This window comes from Carassius gibelio, chromosome B15 (genome assembly GCF_023724105.1).
Source record: "Carassius gibelio isolate Cgi1373 ecotype wild population from Czech Republic chromosome B15, carGib1.2-hapl.c, whole genome shotgun sequence".
NCBI classification, from domain to species: Eukaryota; Metazoa; Chordata; class Actinopteri; order Cypriniformes; family Cyprinidae; genus Carassius; species Carassius gibelio.
Window position 1 is genome coordinate 27158778 of NC_068410.1, and position 19644 is coordinate 27178421.

A 19644-nucleotide genomic window follows, 5' to 3' on the forward strand; every position below is an offset into this window, starting at 1 on the left:
CACAGCCGTCGTTCATTCAATAAATACATTTAACAATCTAGCTTCTGAGTACTAAGTTATTAACCTAACAAAAGCGGGGTCAGTTAATTTTTTTCATTGGGCCGCGTAAATATATGTGTTTGGTTTGTGGGCCGCGAGTTGAAAAACGTTGGGAACCACTGTTCTAGGTTATTACATGCAGAGTTTTTAGGTCCTATAATTAACACCTCTGTTTTTTTTCAGAGAAACTACTCATCATCCAGTTTTTTTGGTATGTTTGGTATGTTTTAACAGGCCGCAAAGAAATGTAGTGCTGAGTATCATCAGCATAACAGTGAAAGCTATTTCATATAATGAAGAGAGCGCACCATACGTTTGAGATCAGTTTACTTTGTTGACTTAACTATCCCGCACGGAGACTGCTGAACGCACCACTTTAAATGGTGTTGTGGTGCTTGTTGTTGTATTTTAAAACACAATTGCAGTGTTTTCAACTGACATAATGGCATTTAAAATAAAATTATCCCAAACTTAACTGTGGTGTGCATGTGACTGTGCTGCGCATTAAGTGAACCGTATCCATCGGCGCTGCTGGAGCAAAACACTGTCGCACACATTAGTTTGATCCTGCTTGATTCTGTTCTGGAAAATATCAGATTTTGGATTTTTGCTTTCTGGTAGGCCTAGCCTATTTGTTTTAAAAAAATCTGACATACAGTGCATTCGATCGTGACAGTGCGAGTGAGCACGGCATTGTTAAACTATTATTTATAATGTAAACTACTTAACACACATTCGCACGTAGACAGAAAAGATGATCCTCTTCATACGAGCAAAATGGTCCTTGGAACAGCAGAGAGAACCGGTATACTGGTTTTAAACTGTCCAGTGTAACCTTTTAAATGTTTAGTTGACTGTATTTTATTTTGATAATGAACAGACTGCGGAGTTTGAATCACTAGAATATACATGTGCTCCAGGCTCCGGCGTGATCGGAACAGCTTAGACAGGAAAAAAAAAAAAAAACTATTTTGCAGGCTTAAGAAAATGTTAGATCATGACCATGCCTCTGGATGGCATTCGAGATATAGCCTTCATTAATGTCTTTGTTCTGGTTTGCCGGTTTATTTTCTTAAATCTTCTAATTTCTCAGGTTTATTTTATTATCTTTCACTTTTAATCGCATCTCTTACTGTGTGTGGTAAACATGGCAAGGGAAATGAAAGATTTCATGAATTAAGAATTCATTCTATTTATTCATTTGTTCCCTTATTTCAGTAAAATCATGGCTTATTTTGGGAAAAAAATTAATGAAACATGGACAATTGCCACAAATGTATAAGTCGTAGGAACAAATTAACAAGTTGTAGGAATTAATAGTTTGTCTGTCCTGTGTCCTGCAGCCCTGCACAGCGCAGTTATCTGATGAAAAGTTACTACATTTCTATTGCTTTTAATGTTGAAGAATTTTGTGTTGTTTCTATTTTAATGTACTTGTAAAGTTTAAATCACATTGAAAGCTTAATTAGTACACTGTGAATTAATGATGATGCATTTATATACCATCACCATCACTCACAGCTGCTTGCACGTGTTCTGCACACGAGCTGCATGCAGCCCAACATTAAATCAGTGAACCGTCCATCGACAGCCTTAACCGATCAATCTCTTATTGACAATTAACCGATAATGATTAAGCGTTTGCATCCCTAGTGCTGATAATTTTTGGCCATGACTGTATGTTCAGCTGATTTTGTTCACATGACAGCTCTGTCATTTACAGCTGCTCTACCATTCATTTACAAGACTCTTTTAACTGTTATATGACAACATTTTAATTTTTTTCATAGGGACGACGAGGACACATTCAAGATCCTCATTGCTACTGATATTCACCTCGGTTTTCTAGAGAAGGATGCCATAAGAGGAAATGACACATTCGTAACCTTTGATGAGATCATGAAACAAGCCGTGCAAAATGAGGTGGGAATGAAATAATGTGGACATTGTTTTGTGACTTTGTGGTCATATTGTAGTAAATAATTTGTGAAATGATTACATAAATGTATTCAAATGGTAAAATAATTATTACCCCTTAAACAGGCAAGAGTGAAAAATGATAAGCAAAAAAATTTTCATGTCATTTTTTACATCATGAGCATATGAGTAAAACAAATCCAAAATAATTTTTGAAATATTTTATATATTTTGGATTATGAGTTGTGACTCCCAGGTCACGTTGCCTGATTAGGGTATAAAAAACGACCAAGTCATTAATCTGTTAAAGGGGGGGGGGGTGAAATGCTCATTTTCACTCAATCTCCTGTTAATCTTGAGTACCTATAGAGTAGTACTGCATCCTCCATATCTCCAAAAAGTATTTAGTTTTATTATATTTATAAGAGAAAGATAGTCTGTACCTTTTTTTTTCTGGAAAAAAACACGAGCGGCCTTGAGGCGTGACGTGTGGGCGGAGCTAAAGAATCACGAGCGCGTGTAGGCTTTTGCGTTGAGAGCGTCTGGAAGCTGTGACATTACCGTGAGGAAAAAGACAACACATTACTGTGAGGAAAAAACCATCATCCAAAACAAACCATGGCTATTAGTCAGATTCAGCTGTACATTTATGATCCAGAATCAGATGCCGAGGCTGAAATTGAACAAGAGCAGCAGCAGCAACGACTACAGCAGGACGTCTCTATGGGGTATGTAAGTTATTGAAACTGTATATATTTGCTTAGCGGTTTTGGAAAATTTCACTTTAAAGTTCCACTTTACATGTTTTTTTTTTTTTTTTTAAGGTTTACATGTGGAAAGTGCAGTTTGATGACAACTGAGGCGGAAAACGTTTGCTGCCAAGAAATAGAACCGGTTATACTTATGTCTTGAAATGCATTATGTGGCCAGCTAAACAAATGTATTTAAATACACACACACACTATACATCGCATGTTGTTTACTTGATATGCTTACGCGCCGATAGCTAAGTTAACAAAACAGAGATATTTGAAGCAGTTTTACTTACCGCCTGCAGTTCCAACTCACGATCGTGACCCTTTTTCGTTGGGACTGACTCATCCTTAAGTAATAAACGATATGCAAATGCGGCGTCAAACTGGGCCTTGTTTGTAAAACAAGCATCTTCGAAATGCAGGGAATAAACAAAAACACTTGCACAACTCCGTTGATGCTCTGTAAAAATAAACTCCATCCACTGGTCCCTTAATGCTGTTTTTTTTGGTAATCTGTGCAGGGTTGTCTTGCCCTGGCAACCGAGAAACACTTTTTTGACATTTCGCTCTCTCGCTCTGGTCAGTGAATGTCTCTGCTCTGGTCTACGGGCATGCGCGTGCTCTTCCGGGAGAAGTGCCCTTAGGACCCATATAAGGAAATTCCGCACCATCTAACGTCACACAGACCCATACTCGAAAAAAACTTTCCGAAACTTGTGACAAACCGGAAGGTGTATTTTTGTTCAAAAAACGTACAACTTAATTTTTGAAACTTTGTGCATGTTTAGCATGGGAATCCAACTCTTTAACAGTGTAAAAAACTCAGTATGCATGAAACAGCATTTCACCCCCCCTTTAACTGTTACTGGCCTACTTGCCACTGCATGCTTAAAACAATTATATCCTATACATTACCTTATGTAATGTTGACAAATTATATATCACTCAAAAGCTTATGAACTCCAGATTCAGCCTTTGAAAACCATTTTGAAATCGGACCTTGCTTTAGCATAAAAATGGTACTCTGTGACCCCCCGTTTTTTAAATAGGCATTAAAGTGCACTATCCAAACTTAAATTGCTGTAATTTATGAACACTTTGGAATATAAACCTAAAGGCCAGCATTTTTCAACACGTTTTTTGTGTTCACACCCAAGCGATTTTTGCTGACGATGAGCCGAGTGAACATGCAAATTCATTCCCTGACATTAGATAGCTTAATGTAAAACAGAAATACCCCTGCACACAAGGTGGCGCTGCGCAACTTTACGCTTCTTAAACTCGCTTTTCACTCAGAAGAAGAGAGCAAGTATTTACACGCTTGTCAGAATCATACAAAGAAAACATGAATATTTCAAGCACCAGTAGATCCAGTTCCAGCGATGAATAAATTGTTGTTTTGTTGAATGAGCAAAGACGCCGGAAAAGACGCCGATTTTGGGTACATCCCATAGTTACAAGAAGAGAAGAACATGGGGAGTTTTATCGACTGGTACAAGAGCTGAAAATGTATCATGAGCGTTTTCGGGGATATTTTAGAATGTCCGTCAGTGAGTTCGAAAATTTACTTCAACAACTGGTTCCCTCGCTGACGAAAGAACAGACACACTACCGTAAACCAATCGACCCAGAACAGCGTTTGGCCGTGGGTTTACGGTGAGTTCGTTTACATTGTTATTCACTTCAATGAATGTTGTAAAAACATGTGGAGCGTTGTTAAAAACTAGTATTTGTCTATTTCTATTTCAGTTTTCTAAGCACTGGGGACTCGTACCGCACTATTGCGTCCAGCTTTCGACTTGGTGTGTCAACTGTGGCTTCGATAGTGAGTGAAACCTGTGATGCATTGTGGCACTGCCTCAGAGATGAACATTTGCCAGTGCCTACTGAAGAGATGTGGAGGAGTACAGCCAGGAGATTCCATGAAAGATGGAATTTCCCTAACTGCTTGGGAGCCATGGATGGGAAACACATATTCATCCAGGCCCCTGCAAACTCTGGTTCTCTATACTTTAATTATAAAGGTACATTCTCTGTTGTATTGCTGGCCTTAGTTGATGCAGATTACCGCTTCCTGGTGGTTGATTTGGAGAGCTATGGCAGCAACAGTGATGGAGGAATCTTTGCCAGTTCTGTACTGGGAAAGGCACTCAGAGATGGAACTCTGAATGTTCCCCCACCAAGTGAACTTCCAGTTAACCATGGGAAAAGTTAACCATGTCATTGTGGCGGATGAAGCTTTTCCACTGAAACCATATCTCCTCCGGCCATACCCTGGACGCCGCCTCCCCACAGACAAGAGAATTTTCAATTATCGTTTGTCTCGGGCACGGCGCATCTCTGAAAATGTATTTGGCATCCTCAGTCAATGCTTCCGGGTTTTCCAAAGAACTTTTCCAAAGAACTTTCAACCAAGTGTTGTTGACAAAGTTGTCAAAGCTACTTGTGCATTGTGCAATTATTTGCGCCCGAACGGAAATGACCAGAATCGTGCCACAGAGGATGACCATGATTGTGAGCAACCACTACAAGACATTGAACATTGTAGGGGGCAGCGGGCATCTGTGGAGGCCCAAAATGTCCGAGAACTGTACAAAGAGTACTTCAACTCACCAGCAGGAGAAGTTGCTTGGCAGTATGACCATGTGAACCATGCTCTGGGGAACAGATAATATCAACCTATAAATTTGAGCCATTTTAATTACATTTTCCATTGTGAAAACCGCTAGTGTATGTGTATATATACAATTTCTGTGAACTTGAATACACTATCAAATCTATTGCATCTGATTCTTCATTAATTAATATGGCAGCACTCACCACAGCAAATTAAATATTTTTGATATAACATGTTCTATCAAAGTTAAAGTATAGTTTTTTTTTGCAAAATGTAAAGTATTTGGTCACTTCAACATATACTTATTTACAACTAAATGTAAGTTGTATTTTTGAAAATGTGTATTTTTAATAAACATTTTTACTAGCATTTTCTTTAAAATGTTCTCATTTCCTGCACAATGCTGTGCCCAAAATGGTTATGTTCCTGTAGATTGATAACTCTTGCCTACAAATGCAATGTCTCCATAATTAGGCACATAGCTATTTCAATAAGAGGTCAAGAATACTTATTTACAAATATATGCCAAATCCCAAAATATGTTACATTACTTTCAAGTCACTTATGCACAAGTTCTTTTGGAAAAATGAAACTTTTTTTTTTTTTTAATGAACTACAAGTTGCTATAACAATCACAAACATAAAGTAAACAAGGGAGTCAGAAAAGGTTGTGCAAATAAGTCACAATGACTGTAGTGCAAGTGAACAATAGTGCAAATAAACATTTATGAAATGGCCATTTTCAACTAAATTTCTTGAATGTAAAAAAAACAAACAAAAAAATACAGAATTAAAATGTATACAGTAAACATCTATTAGGGTAGCCAAGAAGTTGTAGAGCAGCCATAGTTTGTTGGGGTCTGCGGGGGGACCTGATGGTAGGACACCGGCGACTGCTGTGTAAAAAAAGCAGAAGAGGCCTGGCCAAACTCAGCATCATGCAACAGCTGATGTATTTTTAATTTGACTGAAGACTGTAAGGCTGGGGACAATCTCCTTAGTGCTGGTATCAAGCCAAGAGCAAACAAGTAATTTTCATCATTTTGTTGCTCTCTTCGTTGCTCTCTTCGCTCCTCTTTCTCACTTTCCCTGGCTTCTTTGGATAAAAGGTACCGGTCCAACAAGTCTGGTGTCTCTGGCCGTTTTCTTTTGTTTAAAGTAGACCTTGTCACAGTTGGGCTGGAGAATGATGATCCTGGAGACGTGCTTGCTGATGCTTCTTCTCTGTCGCTGACTTCTTTTTGAACCACCACTTGCTCAACCCCTTCATCCATATTTTCAGGAGAAATATTGCTGTGAACACTGTAAAGACAAATTCAGTTTCTCCACTACAGCACACAAACGGTGGCGATTGTCAAACGTTTGTAGGAACGTACATGAAAGACAATTAAATTAAATGAAACTCACCATCCAGGCCCATTTTCTGTGCAATACCACTCCATAACAGTTCTCTTTTATCAAGATTTTTGTAATCGCTGTCGCGTTTGTCATATAGTTCTTTGTGTTCCGACACCGAGACCAGCAACTCTACATTCATCTTGCCTTGCATCTTCTTCGTCTTTATTTTTTCCCGGCAGTGTAGACGCTACTTGGCGTATATCTTCTTCGCCGTTACGTATGTGTGCTCACAGCAAGACAGTTTTGTGTTTGAGCGCCCCCAAGTTGTGTTTTACTGTAACTTCAGAAGCTCCAGACACGTGTGCAAAAGCGCCATTCTCATTGGTCGTATAGTTTTTGACGCGGTGCGTCAAACCAAAAAAATAAACCCGAGGTGTTTTTAAAAAAATGACGCTTTTACGCGTGGCTTTTTTCGCGTCGGTGTGCGCACTCACATTGGCGCCCTTTGTTTAGTCACGAGGCGTTAAACGTCGGCGAATATCGCGCAGTCTGAACAGGCCTTAAGGTTGGTCTCTTTACAAAGAAGAAAATTAGCAAAAGTGGAATTTTTCAAGAAATTGAAGTATCAAAAAGTTATAGAAGTTTAAATGTACTGTAAATTTGCGCTATTAATATTATTATTTTATTTATTATAAATATTTGACATAACAGGTTTTACTCTAAAATTGGTCTAAAATTAAAGCCTTGTGTCTAAATAAGTTATGTTACAAATTTGAAGTTGATGTGAAAAAAATTAGATTCCTGTGAGATTTTATTTAGGGTGTCATACCACACACATCCACTGGGAGTCATCAAAACTATTTAGAATTTTGCTTAATGACTTTTTCTCTAGATTTCTCTGTGAATTTTACTTCTATCTCAAAATAACCACCAAATATGAAATCCTGAGACTCAGACCTTTCCAATGATATGTTTGTTGCCAAGATTATAAAAAGCCAAGCGTCCCACAGGTAGGACAGTGACAGTTATGGGGTTTTAATTTCTTTTACCAAGCTCCTCACCTAGTGGGTGGTGTCAGTTTTTGTATTACACAATTTATTTGAACTACTTTATAAAAAAACAAACAAAAAAACTTTTCTAATCCTGACAAAACACACATCATCAGAAAGTTATGAGTCTTACGGTCCCATCTGGCAACTGTTTTTTGATATTGAGACTGAAATCTATACATTTGATACAGGAGAATGCATAAAAAACACCCAGTGGCTATTTTTGGTACAACGCCTAAAAATGTCATGGGAACTTACATTTTATGATATCAAAATTTAGAACACAAATTGGTTAGACATGACTTTGATTTGATAGTAATTTTAGAGTAAAAATTATTTTGTAAAATATATATTTTATCTAAAATATTTAGAGTACATTTGATTTACAGTAAATGTAATAATTTTTTGAAGTTACTTTTCTTTTTTTTTTAAAAACAAGACCAAACTTATGTCTATATTCCAAAACATTCTTAAATTACAACCATTGAAATTTAGTGTAATGTTACAAATATTCTTAATATACTCAATACTCTCTTTTTTTTATACCCTAAACAGGCAACGTGACTCAGGAGTCACATACATTTCAAAACGTGCTAAATAACAACTTAAACAACATATGACTTAATTTTTTTCTTCAGCGCCCTAAGACAATGTTCAGAATGAATGTTAGCAGTAATATAATTTTTTTTCCAAAAGAAAAGTAAGTTAAATATATTATTACTGTATTTTCCGGACTAAAAGTCACACTTTTTTTTCATAATTTGGCTGGTCCTGCAACTTATAGTCAGGTGCGACTTATTTATCAAAATTAATTTGACATGAACCGAGAGAAATGAAACAATAGAAATGAACCAATAGAAAACATTACCGTCTACAGCCGCGAGAGGGCGATCTATGCTGCTCAGTGCTCCTGTAGTCTACACTGAAGAGAGAGAGCGCCCTCTCGCGGCTTTAGACGGTAATGTTTTCTCTTGGTTCTAAATAAATGCGACTTATAGTCCAGTGCGACTTATGTTTTTTTCCTCATCATGACATATTTTTGGACTGAGGCGACTTGTACTCAGGTGCGACTTATAGTCCGAAAAATAGCCATGTTGGATTTAGATCAGGCTGACTAATATACCACTGAAAACTTGAAGCAAATCATGTGACCAGCATAATAATAAAAAAATATTATTATTTAATTAAAAAAAAATTATTATGCCCCAAAAAAGACAATAAAAACTATGTTACTCATTGGTCACTTTGCCTGATTTAGGGTTAAACAAGTGATCTAATAATGAATCATTACTGTTTAAAAATCTGTGGTTGACTTAAAAGCGGGGTGAAATGCTCATTTTCACTCAATCTCCTGTTAATCTTGAGTACCTATAGAGTAGTACTGCATCCTTCATATCTCCAAAAATCTTTAGTTTTATTATATTTATAAGAGAAAGATAGTCTGTACCGTTTTTTTTTCCGGAAAAACACGAGCGGCTGGATGCGCGACGTGTGGGCGGAGCTAAAGAATCACGAGCGCGAGTAGGCTTTTGCGTTTAGGGCGTCTGGAAGCTGTGACATTACCGTGAGGAAAAAAACATCATCATCATCAAATCCGGCGTCAAACTGGGCCTTGTTTGTAAAACAAGCGTCTTCGAAATGCAGGGAACAAACAAAAACACTTGCACAACTCCATTGATGCTATGTAAAATTAAAACTCCATCCACTGGTCCCTTAATTATGTTTTTTTTTTTTTTGGTAATCTGTGCAGGGTTTTCATGCCCTGGCAACCAAAAACAAACTTCTTTGATGACATTTCGCTCTCTCGCTCTGGTCAGTGAATGTCTCTGCTCTGCTCTATGGGCGCGCGCGCGCTCTTCAGGGAGAAGTGCCCTTAGGACCCATTTAAGGAAATTCCGCTCCATCTAATGTCTCACAGACCCATACTCGAAAAAAACTTTCAGAAACTTGTGACAAACCGGAAGGAGTATTTTTGGAACAAAAATACTCCTTCAAACTTACAACTTAATTTTTGAAACTTTGTCCATGTTTAGCATGGGAATCCAACTCTTTAACAGTGTAAAAAAACTCAGTATGCATGAAATAGCATTTCACCCCCCCTTTAACTAAATCAGATTGAGGTAAATACAACTTATTGGTCATGAGACCAACATTTAGCAAGACAGGAAAACATTAATTCCGCCTGAGGGAAGAAGTTTTTTTATTCTTAAACTTGGAGCTCATTATATTGAAGTACAAATCCAAACACCAGAAACGTTATGAAATGTTATGAAAAATATGCATTTTATTTTTTGACATGCTGTATGGTTGAAATAATATTTTAGTTTATAACTTTAAGTTCCATTGTTTAAAAAAATGCTTTATTGGCTAACATTTCATAAACCTTCAGTTGTTATGTTCTAAAATCCAATGTCATTTGTAATTTCACAGTATTTTGACTTCCTAAATCACTAACCTTTCAAGTCACAATTCTATGATGGTCAAATTTACTCAGGCCAATGGTATTTTCTATGGTATTATTTATTTATTTATTTTTGAATAATTGTAGCCTACATAAATAGAAGCAAAACAAATATTTGGATTGTCCATTATTTTTTCCCTTATTTTCTTAAAGAATAAACACTTATTTTCTACAAGAATAAATATGATTACATATAATTAATTCATATAACTAATTTAAGCAATTAAAACCTTTTTTAAACATGAATTTAAATACTATTAAACTAACTTTAAAATCTCAAGGAGTTTATAAGTTAAAAAGGGTAAAATGTCACAGTGCATGTTAAATAGCCTGTTAACAATATAATTAGAACTAACAATATAATTTTTTTTTTTTTTACATGAACAATTCCTGTATAAAATGGGACAGCAACCTTTATATCAAACATTTTTAAATCTTCCACAGCTGAGCATCGCGATAGGCGGATCTGCCCCAGAGCACGCGCAGTGAATGTGCTGCACAGTCATTTTCAGATGAAATGATAAAAAAAATACAACCCTGGATAGCCTAGACTAGGCCCAGGCTCTGTTCTGAAGTATATAATTATAATTACTGTTAACCCAGAGTAATACATTTTAATGGATTAATCGCCTATTTTCATCTGCTGCATGTTTTTTTTTTTTTTTTGTAAACGCAAAAAAATTGATTAACTTTGTGAGAGGAAAAAATATATAAGTCGTGTATATGTTGCATTTTAATGGATTACCTATTTTCGTTTGCTGCATGTTTTTTTAAAAATATTTTTTATATTATATAATTCATGTATAAGTTCCATTTTATTACATTTAGAAATAATTACGACTGGCCTATAATGTTATAAAGTACCAACAGGATATTTTTAGTTCTCTTCACTTTACAACAAATTCTTTAAATTTAACAAATATATCAGAACAAAACAAGAAGTAAAATATATAATTCTAATGGATAAATATAATGGCGGTATATAATAATATAGGCTTAGCTATAAACAAACAAAAATAATAATAACAATTTAAAGCTAAGCATAAGGTAAGGTTGGGTTCTCTCATTTTCTTACGCAGGAGAAATCCAAACATTTCCATATTCGTGATGTTTCCCATTTGAAGCCTAACTATTATTCATGAGGCAAAATTGCTGTATAGTTCACGCGTGTTTCAGTATCGATGGAAAAACAATCATATATATAGCTGCAAGCAGCGATGGCGGGCTCAAGCCACCAATGCCATCGCCACCCCGGTGGCATCAGGTAAACTGTGCCCAGCGGGCACATGCATTCACAATATCCCTCTGGCAGTGAGGTTTTAAAGGAAATGGCGGTTAAAGGGTTAATCCGAATCATCTAGACTTTAAAGTCGCATTCACAGAACAATATATATATATATATATATATATATATATATATAGTAACACTTTACAATAAGATTTCATTTATAAACATTATGTTAACATGAACAATATTTATATAGCATTCATTCATGTCAGTTAATATTCCAAACTTAAACATTAAAACATTGTTTTATTGTGATTTTTTCCCAAGCACATTTTACCAATTCCAAACCATATCAATCTTAATAACTACCATTATTTTTTATTTAATCATTTATGAGTGCTATACAATAGTCCAGGAAAGCTGGAAGAGAAAAACTCCTTATATTCATGTGCAGAATTATTAGGCATGTTTTCTTTTACAGATGAAATGCGCTAAAAAAGAGTTTTAACTCAAACTGTTTTAACTCAAAGTCGAAAATTATGAAATACCCATGAGAAATATCAAACACAAATGCAATACAGAAATGGATAAGTTAAGACTTGACCATTGTACAAAAATGCTGACTGGGTCATGAGGTCAGAAAAGAAGAAGAAAAAAAAACAGGTCAAGAAGAACTGACAAAAATAATTGCAAAATAATTAGGAATTAATGTGAAGATTAATTTTTAGTCAATTCTGCAAGACAAACTTTCAGGAAAGGAGGTGGAATAAAAATGAGCTCCTAAATCTTAATCCCGGATTCTGGAAGATATATTCCTCAAACCATCGGACAAGAGTAGGTGGTGCTGGTCCTTCACGAGTCACTCTAATCTGTTCATAAAGCCTATATATAAAGTCTTAATATATAGTATTTCACAATACTTCATGGTATTCTAATTAAATCATTTTTTGGAATCTTAGATCTCTCAGAACCTGACACATTGTAATTCTGAGACTCCAGGAAAGTGGCAGTTCTGTAAAATGTTGGCACTGGAGACTAAATGCTCCCTGATAGTTTCACACCTAATTCACTTAACACACACACACACACACATACACACACACACACACACACACACACACACACATTACCCACAGTGACAGAGGGACAGAGTGACATCAGATGTATGATAGTTTTTTAATTTTCTATCATCCATATAGTGTTGTATAGTCATGAAAGTATGCATATTTCCTCAGAATGACTTGTCTTCTATGTGTACATTTTTTTGAAGTGTTTAGAAGCTGCACTTAAAAAAATAAAAGACATTTACAGGTTACTTTTTTACTGTTATTTCAAAAAATCACCATGACAAAACCATTCAAGCCATTCAAAATTCATCCGCACCTGTACTGTAAGATACATTCTTTAAACAGTGGTAAAAGAGGATGTGGGGTTGAACCTTCAAGAGTCACTCAAAGCGTATCTGTCCATAAAGCCTATAAAGAATTATTCTTAATATACAGTTCACAATACTTCAGCTTGTTATTCTAATAAAGTGAGGGTCATTTTATCAGTAAAATACATAAAATTCATATTATTTTTCTTTGAAAGATTTCTATAAATGATTTAAATCATACTTGTTTCTACAATAATTATTTAAAAGTGATCCTATAGCTCCATCTGGTGGCCATTATTGGTACTAAGAATTGCAAGCTTGATTTATATGTTATGATAGTTTTAATTTTATGCTGGCTCTTGAAAATGATAAAGCTATGAAACTTACTGTGCTTCCTTCAAATGATGACTTCTACGTATATAAAAAAATTATGAAGAGTTGGAATTAAAATTTTTAAAGATATAGTAAAATAACTATTGTATTTTTTTTATGTTACTTGAATAAATCTCTATGGCCACACCATTTAAGGTATCCTAAACCCATTCGCAATTTAACATCTTCAGTATATGGCTTCATGTTAAAAAAGTTTGGTGTGAACTACTTATGTCTTCTTGGAGGAGAATGAATTCATTTACAGGCTGAGTTTATCATAAATCCACAATAACATTTCTGAGTTCTGTATCAATCTGTGTTGTTGTTTGTTTATTTTTATTTTTTTTTATTTTTCATAGGAAGATAACTGACCCTTTACTCTCCTTTTTAATAAATGACCTATTTATAGCTGTATTTATAAACTGCTTACTACTGACTATTAATATTGGGACAAGGCTTTATGAAGCATGAACTGACTATTTACTAATGAGTGCAGTTATTATAAAGTGTTTTCAATGCATTTGCTAATGTTAACAAATTAGACATTATTTTACAGTGTTATCAAATCCCTTAAATGATTTGTAAGTGTTTTGTAATGATTTTATTGACCTAAAAGCATTTGTGAAAGTTCTGCTTGCATTAGAGCTTAGTCTTGATCTGTGAGCTGAACAGATTTACTGTTACATCCATGAGATTATGTAAGTTCAAATAAATATCATGTCACAGGATGTCAGAGGTCAGTATCAAATTAGTTTGAAATTATTATTTGCAGCACAAATAAGGTTTTTTAGGATTTTTAAAAATCCCTAAAACTGTCAGAAAAGGATAAGGCCTAAGATTTCTATGTGAGTGGCTAAATTTGTTTGTTTTTATAACTATAATGCATAAACTATGAAACTATACAAAATGTATAAAAAAGTACAAGTTATTCTTTTCCAATGTTTTTTATTTATTTAAATTTTAAAAATTAGCCTACGGCGATCATTCTAAACATTTTGAATAAAACCTGTCAATATTTATTATAGACCACTATAACTGTGTATAATCTAACAAACGAGTTCATTATGAAAATAAAAGCGTGTACACCAGATAAATTGGACGATAAAGAAATTGCTAACAATAGTATAATAGAGCATGTTTTAGGTTTTTAGGCGTTTAGATGCAGAAATGGACAAATCAAATGTAAAATAAAATGTAATTGATTTAATTAAATATAGATTAAGTCTTGTTAGAGCAAAATAATAAATAAATACGTACACACATTAAAAAAGCAGCCAAGATGAATGAGTAAAATGTTTTATATAGATTAAAATTGAAGACAGAAGCAGCTGGTATATGCGGTCACTTAATATTAAAATCCAGTAGATCCACTTCAGATTTAATTCTCAACAGTTTATGTTCACGTGGCTGTTTTCGTTTATATTCGCCAAGCTATTATGTATTTTGAAATAATCTTGTCCGTGATGTGTTCGTTCTTACGACGAAAGGCAGAATCCTGCAGCTGGAGAGATATGTTATTCTGCCAGTCTCGCTTTCAAATAGTCTTGCACACTTAAACGGGTCACAAACACCTGCATTTAGCTCGTGTTGTGTTATAATGGATGTATTGTGTGCATTTATGGCAATAATTTATTTTAAAAAGCTCTTAAACAAGAATAAATTCGTTAGTTTTGAACTTGTGACACTGTGCGCGCTGATCGGAGGCAGTGATTTCAGATAGGCAGCCGCAAATATTTCATTTTCACACAAACAGTTCAAAAACATCTTAATTTAGCTCTTGGTGTGCTCTAATTGGTGAATTGTGTGATATCGCTGCAATACTTTATTTTTAATAGCTATAAAACAAGAATAAACTCGTTTTTTCTGAGCTCATCATTCCACACGCTCCTGCTCAGAGCGGTGATTCATCTCTCCTGTTTCTCACGTATCACTGACCACACATCCATTATTAATGAGCCCTGACCTGGTAATAATCATATATGTTGGTTTAGCTTGTCAGTGTGAATTAAATCCAAGTATTTATTTGTATTTTAACCGATTTAAAATCGAAACCAAAAGACAGTCTCCTCCCTTTTTTAGTCCGGTAACTGCACCTGTAGGGGCGCATTTTCTCTCAGACAATGGAAGTCTAAGCACACACACTCAAACAGATGGACAGAGTGATATGAGATGTCTGACAGTTTTTTAATTTTCTGTTATCCATACAGTGTTGTAAAGTCATGAAACTATGCATATTTACTCAGAATAACTTTTTTTCTGTATGAAAAAAGGTTTTGAAGTGTTTGGAATTTAAAAATGCAGGAAAATTAATAATTCCATCTTTATTGTCATTTTAAAAAATCACCACGACAAAACCATCCAAGCTATCCAAAACCCATTCACAATTTAAATTCCTCAATGTTTTTTCAACATGTAGACCAAGTTTGGTGTGTATAGTGTTACTCTCCTCTGAGCAGTATGCATTAATTCACAGCTAAATGTAAAAAACAATCCACATTCAAATCAAAATAGCCGACTTCCTGTTGGTTGTAGCTGATGACTGTGAATTAGAAAGTTGTCCGTCTTGATAAAAACAATTTTTGTACCGAGTTTGGTGTCTGTAGCTAAAACTAACCCCCTCACTTTTGACAAAAGGTGGCGCTATAGAGTGCCTCTTCCACGCCCTCGTATGAACTTTTGCCAGTGTCTAGCTGTCACTAATACTGATATGTGTTCTGAGTTTGATGAAATTCTAAGCATGTTATATGCCTCAAAATCACCTGAGAAGTATTCCAGTTTGACATGTTGCCACGGCAACAATATTTTTAGATATCAATATCCCCCCAGCAGATTTATATCGGCTGTGTTTTAACATTATTCTGATGAAGTTTGAAGCAAATCGAGTAAAAATAAGATGCTGAATTCAAAGCATTTTGAAAATGACACACTTCCTGCTGCCAGTTGGTGGCGCTATAACTTTGACTCCTAATAGTCACATTTATGCGATCGACATCATACAACGAATAATCTGATGAAGTTTGATTAAAATCAGGAAATGTATGTGGATGGTATTAGACACTTCCTGTTTCTCATTTCTCGCCATAAATTCAACGCCTCGCTACGAGCAAACCGTTCGAGATATCAAAAATCCCCTGGCAATTTTTCATCCCCAATGTCTTGAGATCATGTTGACCGAGTTTGGTGGCAATCGAGTAAAAAACCTATGACAAGTATATCAAATTCCAGAGCATGCGCTTTTTACATAACTCTAAATAGCTGACTTCCTGTTGGGCGGAGCCTATGACATGCAATACTCAAGTTGTTCGGCACGATGAGATCTATATGTGTACTGAGTTTCATATTAATACGTGCAAGTATGTGTGAGCTGTACATAAACATTTATGACTGTGTTCCAGGGGGCGCCGTAGAGCCCCTGTGCCACGCCCGGGTCCCAACCTCTGCAGGCTCCTAAAGGCCACAGATCCAAAGGTGTGCGCAAATTTTCAAGAGTTTTTGAGTATGTTAAGGACTCCAAAAGCCCCCACAACTTTGACGACAAATATGAATAATAAACCCTAAATAGCCAACTTCCTGTTGGGCGGAGCCTATGATATGCAATACGAAAGTTGTTTGTATTGATGAGTTCTATATGTGTACCGAGTTTCGCGCGTCTACGTGCAAGTATGTATGATATATGGCCCTCCATATTCCAGGGGGCGCTGTAGAGCCCCTGTGCCACGCCCGTGTATCAGTCTCTGCCCGGCCCTAATGGCCGCAGGTTCCAATGTGTGTGCCAATTTTCAAGACTTTTTAAGCATGTTAAGGGCCCCAAAAGCCCCCGAAACCTTGAAGAAAAATAATAATAATAAATAATAATAATAACAAATAATCCTAAGGAAAACAATAGGGCTCTCGCCCTCCAGGCTTGAGCCCTAATTAGCAATATGTCAAAGTGGACCGCTGCTCGCGCTGAATGGTGAACGCCTGCTGTTTCCAGTGGATATGTGCGCGAGGCACCTGCACGATCTAAAATCTGAATCAGATAATACTCAGTAATACTCAAATGCAAAGTGTTAGTAGTTTGAAAAAATAAAGAATGATAACAGAGTTTATAATAATTATTGTTAAATGCTGGACCCGTTCTCATTTCGTTCTGCATATGGAACCTGAAGATTTTTTTAAACCAAGAATGAATCGAAAATGAAAACATCATCAACAGCTTTTAATCAACAAACACAGATGGTACAGACATCAGCATTTAGCTTTTGCTTTTGAATTGGGTTGAAACTACATAGAACTGGCTTTAAATTAAAAGATTAACTGTAACCATGTGAAATTAAAGGCAATAACTGCGTAGTTCTACAGTCCAAACAACACAGTCAACACGCATTCAAAAAAATGTTTCTAAATCAGCATTCAGTATTTTAGTTTTTAAATTTGGTTAAAAAAAAAAAAAAGTCTACCAGTGAGACTAAATAAAAGTATGCTATATAAATACATTATTCCAAAATGTTAAAATCAAATAATGTTGGTGCGAATAAAACAAAGATGCAAAGTGTTTCATTCATCCAATGGATGAATGAAAAAAATTTCAGTGTGCTACTGCAGGTGATTTTTAAATCAAATTAAGTCAATGTAATTTTAAGGTAAAATAAAAAATAATCATCCTATACAGAACTGACGTTTGGACTGCAGTTGTTGCTGTTGGATAGGGCTGAACGATATGGACAAAATTTCATATCTCGATTTTCATTTCAGATATCTCAATATCGATACGATATGACCAAGTGTTCTTTTGCGAAGCACGACCTGCACAACACGTCACTCTGGTTTACATCGTCTTTTCTGAATCCAAAATACTTCCAAATTATGGAAGATGATTTATGTTTTGGCACCAAGTCAGATTCTGCACAGCCACCGGCCGCATTATCTCCCGCACTCATTTTCTTTCTTTCTAATTTATCCGCTGTCTCTGTACAGTGTGCATAGACATTGGAACAGGGGGGGCTTGGGGGGCGGCCAGAGACAGGCGCGCTCAGAGCTAGTGTTGTCACTTTTGTGAAAAAAATCATTTTCGATTTTTAAGACATAAGTGTTCAATGAATCGATTGAAAAAACGATTTTCCATGTCTAGAGAAAAGACATTGGAACATTTATGATTTAGGCAATTAAAAAATCTCCAAGATTATTTTTAATAATGATTCAATCCATTTAAAAAAACTGTTAAAAAAATGAAACTTTAAATGGACTTGAGAACAGGCCATGTGTGTTTTTTTATTGAACGTAACCGACACTAGGTAGGCATATTGTAATGCGCAAAAAGGCACAAAATAAGGCCATTACAAATTCATTGGACAGGAAAACAAGTCGATCAACATTTTCGGAGTCCAGAGCAGAGCGTTTTTTATTCACTATATGTCCAGCTGTTGAGAAGACACGCTCCGACCGCACTGATGTCCCAGGGACACTCAGGTACAGCTGCGCAAGGTGGGGGTATTACTGACAATTTCCCCCACAAAAGCCGGTCGCTCTCAGCTTGCAGTGGTCCTTTTCATAACTCGTCTACTGCGCCGCGAGACCTCCAGACGCGCGTAAAGAGTCTTTACATTGAAATCATTCATGCCAGACGAAGAGGTCGCAACTTTTCAGTGTTTTCAACCACATACTGTTTATTTTAGTTTTCAAACAAATAAATTAACATAAGTACTAAAAAACAATACATTTAGAGTTTATAAAATACACACTGATGTCTATGGAAGAGGTAATAATAATCCTTTCCATTATAATTTGACACGTTTTATTCATATCAGATACACATTGTGTAAGTAACTTCAACGTTTACTCTATTCTATTCCCAGTTCACCAGCCACTTACTTTTAAGTATTTCGGGAGAAGTGGATGAATTCACATGTTGTAAATCCAACAGATCCGATTCTCTAAACGCTGTCTGCGCCACAAACGGCGGTGCCCATCGCGCATACAGCTCTACTAACGCGATCGTTATAAAGGTGTTTAGACAACAATATACTTCCACTTGCATGTATTTGACAATCGGAATATCAGATATTTCATGCCATAACTAACACATTTGTGAATATTCTGAATAAAAAAAGAAAAATGACATAAAAGCAGATCATCATTCATTCAGCGCTGTTGCTGCTGCAGTGTGTCACGTGACAAGAAATGACGCGTCACCATGGAAACGCCGCCCCCCCTCTCACAATATAGTGTCTCACAGTGTTTTCTCTACTTCCTGCTGGCCTTGCTGTAGCTAATCGTAGCTCCGTGTAGCTATTTTTTTTTCTCTCTAGAATCTTTATCTTACTATCACTCTCTGTTTTTAAAGTGATAAAATATAACTTAATTCACACCATATTTCTGATATTATCGATCAATCTTATCAGGTTAATTTTGATCGTTCACTTTTATTTTATATCCGTGAGTGCAGTACACCTGCATTGCATTAGCACTAGCTTGTAATTAGCGGTTTCATTCGAACCTATCGCTGGTTTTT

General features: G+C 35.8%; 1 protein-coding gene across 5 annotated transcripts in view; it reads left to right on the forward strand.

The window, feature by feature from the left end:
- The window catches only part of mre11a (MRE11 homolog A, double strand break repair nuclease), a 320741-nt gene that overhangs the window by 24502 nt on the left and 276595 nt on the right, over positions 1-19644 (forward strand). For all 5 annotated transcript variants that reach the window (XM_052576125.1, XM_052576126.1, XM_052576122.1 and 2 more), the window contains exon 3: positions 1830-1962. In XM_052576125.1, the coding sequence (XP_052432085.1) occupies positions 1830-1962 (133 nt within the window). The remainder of the gene's footprint in view (positions 1-1829; positions 1963-19644) is intronic.